The 10,548-nt window shown below is 46.1% G+C and overlaps 1 protein-coding gene across 1 annotated transcript; it reads left to right on the plus strand.

Moving 5' to 3' along the window:
* The first annotated feature begins 9,014 nt into the window (after nucleotides 1-9,014).
* LOC102664823 (uncharacterized) lies at nucleotides 9,015-10,121 on the plus strand. The gene has a single exon (XM_006574042.1). The coding sequence runs from the start codon at nucleotides 9,015-9,017 to the stop codon at nucleotides 10,119-10,121; it is 1,107 nt and encodes a 368-aa protein (XP_006574105.1).
* The last annotated feature ends 427 nt before the right edge of the window (nucleotides 10,122-10,548 follow it).

Here is a 10,548-nt window from a genome sequence, read left to right on the forward strand (position 1 = left end):
GCTTACTTTCTGTAATCTTTTCTTCGTTTTTAACGTGCTTCGACCGATCGTTTAAGCCATAACTTCACTTAATGAATGATAAAATGAATTTCAACCGATCATTTGTGTTGTAATGTTGTTTAATCATCGTTAAAATAAAATCCAACCGATCGTTCACATTGTAACCTTGGTTAATCAAAATAAGTAAGTTTCAACCAGACATTTTACTTTGAAAGTTTTCTTTAAAATGAGTTGAGAAATAACTAAGTGAAACTAAAGCTAAAATCAACTCAAAAATCCAACTTTGTCTGCGAAAAGGTCATTTGAAACTATTCAATGTCCAACGCCTTAAATGGTCCTCTTTGCTTTTATCGGTTAAAATGGGTTGTTCAAAGGTATAAAAATCAACACTCCGCATAACTTTACCGCTTTTCAAAGAACTACGTAGGTCTGAGTTCCTCATTCCCATTGAGAATATGTAGGAGCAAAAGCCTCGCTTTTGTCGATCCCAAAAAGATTAAAAAAAACATAAAAAGGGAAAAATAAAAATAATTTAAAGTCATGATATTGCACATTTAAGGCTACCGTTCCTTGTGATGGACGCGTGGGGTGCTAATACCTTCCCCACATGTAAAAACAACTCTCGAACCTCTCGTACTTAAAAATTCGTAGACCCACACGTATCGGTTTTTCTAACGTTTTCCACAAATAAACGTTGGTGGCGACTTCGCGCATTTTCCTCCCTTGGAAGACACACCCGTGAGTCTCGCGTCGCCTTCCCGCTGAAGGGTAGGTTGCGACAGTTGGTGACTCCATTGGGGACTATTTTTAGAGAGTTGGCCCTTCTCAATCTTGTGCAATATCATGACTTTCCCTTTTGTCGGTTTCCTTTTATTATGTTCTTGTATATAACTCTTAGATGCTTTTAGTGTGTTGTAATGTATGCATGAGGTAGATATTTATTCATTTGATGCACACAAACACCAACACTTTTTGCACACACGGTGAGTTGAAAAAGGGCCCTATACCCGGGTCCGTGGGAACATAGGAAGTGGAGGTGAATCTGTGATCATGCTATGTCTCCGACTTGCTTAATGACAGTGAAACCTCATCTAGAGTTTTTCTCTTTGATGATATGTTGTCGCTGGTAGTCCCTACCGCCACAACGTTGATATCAAAGGGAATCATATCTCTAGAAACCATTGAGAGAGATATAACCGCCTTGGGAGTTATCGCTAAAAGCCTTTTAGTTCCTCCTGTTTAGGTTCCTAAAATAGGGGCACAAGTGAACACGCTGCGTGTTTTGTTTTCTTTAACACGGCCATGCATATCCTCTAAATGTCATGAGCATCTCTCATGTATGATTATTTGATGATGTTACCATGCTTGTACGTCCCCCTGTTGCGCTATAAACCATGCGCATTTTATGTCTGCATCTCGTCATCACGCACAGGTTGTATTTTTGGTCTCGTCATTTTGTCACGGGAAGCCGGAAGGTCTGTATCACCTTCTTAAGTGCATACATGGGGCACTGCGCTGTCAAATGTTGCAAGTAAGAAGAGATAAATTTTCTAGGCTCTCGTGTCCGTAAAATACATTTGTGTCATGCACCGCATAAGCATTTCCCCATGCATCCATCCGATGATAGATGTCAAAGTATTGATTCATCGAACTTTTCATTCTAGTAAACATGGGATCAAATCAAACACCTCTACTCAAGAAAAGGTTCTATCAAGTCAAAATCAAGAGCTTAGAGGTCACCAGTTTACAAGAGTTGGGGCAATTGATGGGTCAACTTCAACAGCAAGCCTTCCGCAAAGCCTATGGTAAGATTTGGGACTTAGCTACGATAGAAGTCTCTGTGGAAGTGATTGCATCCCTTACCCAGTATTATGACCAACCCCTGAGGTGCTTCACATTTGAGGATTTCCAACTAGTGCCGACTATGGAAGAGTTTGAAGAAATCCTGGGATGTCCACTGGGAGGAAGGAAGCCATATCTTTTCTCTGGGTTCTATCCCTCCATCGCTAGAGCTACCAAGGTAGTGAAAATCTCGGCACAAGAGTTGGACCGAGTAAAGCAAAACAGGAATGGGGTAGTCAAAGTACCAAGGAGGTGTTTGGAGGAAAAGGCAAAGGCCTTGGAAAATCAAGGGGAATGGACTTCTTTTATTGACATCTTGGCGCTTTTGATCTTCGGGTTTATCCTCTTTCCAAATGTGGAAGGGTTAGTGGACCTAGCACTATTGACGCTTTCCTCGCCTTTCACCATAGCAAGGAAAGCCCGGTCATCGCCATTTTGGCCGACATGGATGACACGTTTGACCGGAGGTGTGAAAAGAGCGGCGCAATAATTGTTTGTTGTACACCGACTCTCTATGTGTGGCTGGTTTCGCACCTTTTTCGCCAAGAAGGTAGGCCCGTTTGTTCGCTACAAGGTCATCGCTCGTGCGCCGAGAAAGGAAAGGCGAATTGGGACCAACTCTTACCTAGCATGGAGGGGGCGTCCGTTAATTGGTTCCCTCGCTGGAAGGAAGGAAGAACCGGGATTATGTCCTCGTGCGAAGGATTTCCAAATGTTCCCTTGATGGGAACAAGGGGTTGTATTAATTATAATCCCGCCCTCGCCATAAGATAGCTTGGCTACCCCATGAGAGGAGCACCATCAGAGAAAAGCATCATGCCTTTCATCGCACGGGGTTTCAGTGACCCCAACGCAAGGGTACTTCAAGGAGTTCGCAAGGCATGGGATGCGGTGCGAAGGAAGGAAAAAGAGCTTAAGGGAAGCAGTAATGGGATCATCGGCAATTATCGTAGGTGGCTGAGAGTTCAGACACAAGGATTAGATTGGCTACCAAAGCTAAAGGCTGCGAGAGACGAAGAGGCTAAAGCTCTGGAAGAAAGTGAGGAGGTACAAGCCCTAAAGGCGGAGCTTGAAAGAGTCTGGGCAGTCAAAGTGAAGTTCAAGTCAACGGCCATCAAAATCCGAAGAGAGTACGATGAACTAAGGGACATCAATATGGCCACCACCGAAGCCTTGGAACGAGAAACCAAAAGGGCCCAAAAGGAAGAACATGGCCGAAACAAGTTCTGAGGGGCTTTATGGGGCAGCAACAGTGAGCTCAAGCTCTAAAGAGACGAAAGGGATTAGTGCGGGTCGAAGGCATGATCTTGAAGGATGAGTTAAAGGCTTGCTTTAGGTCGAAAAGAAATTTGTCCCAACAGTTAAGCAAGACTGAAGGGAATATGTGGGTCATCATCAATGAGTATAAGGAAAAGCTAAACCAAGCGGTGACTCACGAGCAAAGGCTAGAGGATGAGTACACCAAGATATCAGCAGAAAGGGAAGCAAGGGAGAGGGTAATCGACTCATTGCATTGAGAGGAAATGATGTGGATGGACAGATTTGCCTTTACTTTGAATGGAAGTCAAGAGCTTCCCTGACTGCTAGCTAAGGCCAAAGTAATGGCGGACGTGTACTTGGCCCTCAAAGAAATTCACGGGCTCCTCAACTATTGCTAGTACATGATTGATCTAATGGCTCACATAATTAGGAGCTGTTAAGGAAATTGTATTGTCACTCTGATTTTGGCTAGTTAAAACCTTTTTGTTCTCTAATAAGATGAGGTTGGTTTAATTCCATGAGTTTACTTAAAAAACCCATGTGAATCCAATGCTTCGACAGTCTATCTCTAGCATGCATTCATGTTTGAATTCCTTGTCGCATACTCACCACATTTTTTCTCTTTAGGGAATAACACCATAACTAAGCATGCTCCAAGGCACCCCTATCGAACCCATTCTAAATCTAAGGCTATGGGTGACCTAGAGGAAGTGCAAGAACAGATGAAGGCTAACATGTCGACTCTGAAAGATCAAATGGCTTCCATGATGGAAGCCATGCTAGGTATGAAAAGATTAATAGAGAGTATTGTAGCCACGGCTGCCGCCGCCAGCACCGCCGCTGAAGCAGACCCGATCCTTTCGTCTACAGCAAATCTAGCGCATCAACTTGCCCCAGATATGGTGGGAAAAGGAAGGGACACATTGGGGAATACCAACAGCCCGTATTTGGGGTACAACCGAAGTGCTTACCCCTACGGTCTACCCCCTAACTTTATGCCACCTGCCATGCATGAGAACATGGATCATGCGGCTCCCTCTACTTTTGAAGGGCAACCTCTCCAGCCCACATGACTCCTACCCCCTTTTCACCACTGAGGGACCGGCGCCCAAGGCCTTGCCTCAGCCCAATATCGCAGGAGTCTCTCAACCCTTCCCGATGCAACCACTGCTCTTCTCCGTAGGGGGGATGCCTCCAGCAGTGGAAGGAAGAGAAAAGCTTGATCTCATCGAAGAGAGATTGAAAGCGGTTGAAGGGTTCGGTGATTATCCCTTTGCCGACATGACCGACCTATGCTTAGTGCCGAATGTCGTCATCCCCCCAAAATTCAAGGTACCTGATTTTGACAAGTACAAAGGGATGACTTGCCCCAAGAATCATTTAAAGATGTATTGCTGGAAAATGGGGGCATACTCAAGGGATGAGAAGCTACTCATGCATTTCTTCCAAGATAGTTTGGCCGGAGTCGTAGTTGTTTGGTACACCAACTTAGAAGCATCGTGCATCCGCTCGTGAAAGGACTTGATTACTGCCTTCATTAGGCAATATCAATATAATAATGATATGGCTCCCGATAGGACTCAATTACAAATCATGAGAAAACGGGAACACGAATCCTTCAAAGAGTACGCCCAAAGGTGGATGGATTTAGCGGCTCAAGTGGCACCTCCTATGGTTGAAAGGGAGATGATTACCATGATAGTAGACACACTGCCGGTGTTCTACTATGAGAAGTTGGTGGGCTACATGCCCTCTAGCTTTGTGGATCTTGTATTCGCAGGTGAGAGGATAGAAGTGGGCCTGAAAAGGGGGAAATTCTACTATGTCTCACTGGTATCCCCTACCAGTGCAAGCAATAGAAGGATCGGAGCAGCCGAGGAAAAAAGAAAGGAAGGGGACGCCCATGCTGTCACCTCGGCTCCTACTTGGTCGAAGCCTCAGCAAGCCTTGCATGGTACTCATTAGTATGCTCAACACCACCCGAGTTTTTCGGCCCACGCCGGAAGCTCTTCCAGCTCGGCACCCATCCAGCCAAGGACATTTGCACCATCGCAAAGAGCCCTTGCTTAGACTTCGGCTCCAGCGCAACCTTGTCCCGCCAACAATACCAATCCTGGCATGAATTCCAACATGGGGAGAAACCCTCTGGTAAAGAAGCTTCTAGAGTTCGCCCCAATCCCAATGTCATATGGGGACCTATTGCCGTCACTAATCGCCAACCAGTTGGTAGTGGTGACCCCTGGAAGGATTTACCAGTCTCCCTTCCCAAAGTGGTACAACCCCAATGCGACCTGCGCGTATCATGGGAGAACTCTGGGGCATTTGGTCGAGCAATGCATGGCCCTCAAGCACAAGGTCTAGAGCTTGATCGAGGCAGAATGGTTGACGTTCCAAGAAGACGGGCCAAATGTGAAGACGAACCCGCTCGCCAACCATGGAGGATCAGATGTAAATGCAATTGAGGCATGTAAACTGCAAATGCCTAAGCATTTAAAGGACATAATGACCTATAGGAGGTTTATTTTTGAAGCCTTATAAGAGGCGGGCGTGGTTCCTCTCGGTGGGCATAAAGGGGATCCTTGCTTGATGCATCCGGGTGCACCGCATGATATGGAAACATGTTCAGCGGTGGAGGAGCTGTTGCAGTGGATGATAGACCAAGGCCGATTCGAGATCAGCGACAAGGGCGAGAAAGAGCAACACGCCTGCATGCAGTCAACAGATAAGGAAAGTCCTAGGAAACCCAAGCCTTTGGTGATACATTTCACCAAAGATGTTGCTCCCCAAAAGCACCGAGGCCCTTCGACTTTGTCAGGTGGAAAACCTGTCCCCTTCCCGTATAAGAGCAGCAAGGCAGTCTCGCAGAGGTACGCTCCTCAAAAGCCAAGCGAGAGGAAGGAGGAGGCCACTGGCATTGACTCACTCTCTGCCAAATTGACCAATATCACCGAACTAAGCGATGTGACCTCTAGTGGTCGCATCTTTGCGGCACCTGACATGCCGGTACGACCCGCGAATGCCAAAGGAAAAGCAAAGGTGGCTGCAAAGGAGACCAATGAAGCAAGCCCCACTACGGACGAGGATGTTCCTGCGAGGAGGTTCGCTAAAAAAAGGGAAGGTTTCGGCGGAAAAGAGGTATCCTTGGAGGAGGCCAACGAGTTCCTCCATATAATCCAATAGAGTAAGTTCAAAATAATCGAACAACTCAACAAGACTCCGGCTAGGGTCTCTCTGATAGAGCTGCTCATGAGTTTCGAACCTCACCGGGCATTGCTAGTTAAAGTTTTGAATGAGGCCCACGTGGCCCAGGATATCTCCATAGAAGGCTTCGAGGGGATTGTCAACAATATCACAGCCAATAACTACCTTACCTTCGTCGAGGAGGAGATTCCTGTCGAAGGACGAGGACATAATAGGGTTCTGCATGTATCCGTCAAGTGCATGGATCACATCATGGCCAAGGTGCTCATTAACAATGGCTCAAGCCTAAACGTGATGCCCAAAAGCACGTTGGAGAAACTACCATTCAATGCCTCTCACCTGAGACCAAGCTCCATGGTAGTTCGGGCTTTTGACGGCAGTCGCCGGGAAGTAAGAGGGGAGATTGATCTCCCAGTTCAGATAGGATCCCACACCTGTCAGGTTACCTTTCAAGTGATGGATATTAACCCAGCCTACAGTGGCTTGTTGGGTCGACCGTGGATTCACTTGGTGGGAGTCGCCCCTTCGACGCTTCACCAAAAGCTGAAGTTCTTGGTAGAGGGGCACTTGGTCATTATTTCAGGGGAGGAAGATATTCTGCTAAGTTGCCCCTCTTCTATGCCATATGTTGAGGCCGTGGAAGAGTTCTTGGAAATGACTTTTCAATCCTTTGAGATGGTAAGCAACGCTTTCGTAGAATCCCTCCCGATGCGGCCTCGCATGTCTGATGCTGTGATGATGGTGGCTCGTGTGATGTTGGGGCACGGATATGAGCTCGAAATGGGCTTGGGGAAGAATAATGATGGCATGGCCAGCTTAGTAGACATCAAGGAAAACCGCGGGAAGTTTGGGCTAGGCTATAAGCCCACATGGACTAACATGAGAAGAAGCGTCTTAGAAAGGAGGAACAGAGGCATGGGCCTACAACTAAGGCCACAAGTGAAAGAGACCCCTCCTTGTCACATCTGCGAGAGCTTTGTAAGTGCAAGCTTGAGACGTGAAGAGCAAGTCGCCATGACACATGATGAAGCCCTTTAAGAGCATTCGAGCTGGGTGCAGCCATGCCTTCCCGATTTTCAATTGGGAAATTGGCAAGTCATTGAACGACCTGAAGTTTCCATGGCAGACACAATGTAATTCTTTAGTTTTTAACCCTACAGCTGGGTCTAGGCTTTAGGGTTTTCTCCTTGTTATGGCGTTATGTCTTTTTTCTATCTAAGAATATAATATAAGATCTTTCCTTCATCTGTTCTTGCGCCTTCGCCTATTGTCATTCATTTGCATGTTTATTTCTATTGCATTTAAACGGTACAGATCCGACGACGAGTCCTATGAAGGTACTAATACCGAGGACCCAGCCGTCAATTTTGAAAGAGAAATGAATCAACCTGAGGATGAAGAAGTCGAAGATATGGGGTTTTCCCCAGAGCTAGAAAGGATAGTCACTTAGGAAGACCAAGAGATGAAGCCGCACTAAGAAGAAATAGAGATTGTAAACTTAGGTGTTGGCAATGAAAGGAAAGTGGTAAAGGTGGGTACAGGCATGATCGCACCTATCCATGATGAATTAATGGCTTTGCTACGAGACTACCAAGACATCTTCGCTTGGTCGTACCAAGATATGCCTGGCTTGAACCCCGACATTGTGCAGCATAGGTTGCCTTTGAATCCCGGTTGTTCCCCGGTGAAACAGAAGCTAAGAAGGATGAAGCCAGAGATATCCTTAAAGATTAAAGAGGAAGTGAAAAAATAGTTCGATGCTGGCTTCTTGGTGGTGGCTCGATACCCTGAGTGGGTGGCCAACATTGTACCAGTCCCTAAGAAAGATGGGAAGGTATAAATGTGTGTGGACTATCAGGACCTAAACCGAGCTAGTCCCAAAGATAACTTTCCTTTGCCACATATTGATGTCCTTGTGGACGGATTCTCAGCTTACAACCAAATAAAGATGGCACCAGAGGACATGGAGAAGACTATGTTCGTCACCTTGTGGGGAATGCTCTGTTATAAGGTGATGTCCTTTGGGCTCCAGAACGCAGGGGCAACCTATCAACGGGCCATGGTGGCATTATTCCACGACATGATGCATAAGGAAATTGAAGTCTACATGGATGATATGATAGCCAAATATAGAATAGAGGGGGAATATCTCATCAACTTGTGAAAGTTATTTGAACAGCTACGTAAGTACCAGCTAAGATTGAACCCCGCCAAGTGCATTTTCGGGGTCAAGTCAGGAAAGCTACTCGAGTTTGTTGTAAGTCAGAAAGGGATAAAAGTGGATCCCAACAAGGTGAAAGCCATCCTTGACATGCCTGAGCCACGAACGGAGAAGCAGGTTCAGGGTTTCTTAGGGCGTTTGAACTACATAGCAAGGTTCATATTACGGCTCACCGCTACCTGCGAGCCGCTTTTCAAACTCTCGCGCAAGAACCAGTCTATTCGCTGAAACGACGACTGTCAAGAGGCATTTGGAAGGATCAAACAATGTCTTATGAATCCTCCTATGCATGGATGAGTCGATGGGATGCATGCTGGGGTAGCACGACGATTCTGGAAAAAGAGAACGGGTTGTCTATTACTTGAGAAAAAAGTTCCCGGCCTGTGAGATAAACTACTCTCTGCTGGAAAGGACATGTTGTGCCTTGGTATGGGCATCCCATCATCTAAGGCAGTATATGTTGAGCCATACCACTTGGCTGGTATTCAAAATGGACCCAGTCAAGTACATTTTCAAGAAGCCCACTCTTATAGGGCGGATTACTCAATGGCAAGTTTTGCTATCTGAGTTCGACATCGTCTATGTCACCCAAAAGGCGATAAAGGGAAGTGCCTTGGCAAACTATTTGGCTCAGCAACCTCTGAATGATTACCAGCCCATGCATCCGGAGTTTTCGGATGCAGACATTATGGCCTTGTTCGAAGAGAAGTTAGAGGATAAGGACAGGGATAAGTGGATCGTGTGGTTTGACGGTGCGTCCAACGCCCTACGCCATGGGGTTGGGGCGGCTTTGGTCTCTCTCAATAATCAATGCATTCCCTTCACAGTCATATTGGGTTTTGATTGCATGAACAACATGGTCGAATACGAGGCATGCGCCCTCGAGATCCAAGAGGCAATTGACTTCAACGTCAAGTTGCTCAAAGTGTACGGAGACTCAGCCTTTGTGATTCATCAACTGAGAGGAGAATGGGAGACTAAGGATCATAAGCTGATACCCTATCAGTTTTACATCAAGAAGTTGGCTGAGTTCTTCGATGATGTCACTTTCCTCCACGTTTCCAAAGAGGAGAATCAAATGACCGATGCACTCGCCACTCTAGCATCCATGTTCCAGCTGACTCCACACGGAGACTTGCCGTACATCGAGTTCAGATGTCGCGGCAAGCCCGCACATTGCTGTTTGATAGAAGAGGAACAAGATGGTAAACCTTGGTACTTCGACATCAAGCGATACATCGAAAACAAGGAGTACCCACAAGAGGCTTTCGACAACGACAAAAAAACATTAAGAAGGTTGGTAGCCAGTTTCTTCTTTAGTGGAAGCATTCTATACAAAAAAAACCATGACATGGTTTTACTCCAATGTGTGGATGCCAGGGAGGCTGAACAAATGCTAGTAGAAGTCCACGAAGGTTCCTTTGGAACACATTCCAACGAGCATGCTATGGCCCAGAAGATTCTGAGGGCAGGATATTACTGGCTCACCATGGAGAGCGGCTATTGCATCCATGTTAGGAAATTCCACAAGTGCAAGACATTCATGGACAATGTCAATGCTCTACCCATGCCTTTGAATGCTTTAGCAACGCTGTAGCCCTTCTCCATGTGGGGAATAGATGTGATCAGGACCATTGAGCCCAAGACTTCGAATGGGCACCATTTCATCTTGGTTGTGATCGACTACTTCACCAAATGGGTCGAAGTTGCCTCATGCTCCAGTGTCACGAGGAGCGTGGTAGTCAGGTTCATCAAAAAGGAGATAATCTGCCGATATGGATTGCCCAGGAAAATTATCACAAACAATGCCACCAATCTGAATAACAAGATGATGAAGGAAATATGTGAGGATTTCAAGATCCAACACCATAATTCTACGCCTTACAAGCCCAAGATGAATGGGGTAGTTGAGGCGGCCAACAAGAACATCAAAAAGATTATTCAGATGATGACTATGTCGTATAAGGATTGGCACAAAATACTCCCTTTCACGCTGCATGGTTATCGAACCTCAGAACACACAT

The sequence above is a fragment of the Glycine max genome, chromosome 1 (assembly GCF_000004515.6).
Source record: "Glycine max cultivar Williams 82 chromosome 1, Glycine_max_v4.0, whole genome shotgun sequence".
Lineage (NCBI taxonomy): Eukaryota > Viridiplantae > Streptophyta > Magnoliopsida > Fabales > Fabaceae > Glycine > Glycine max.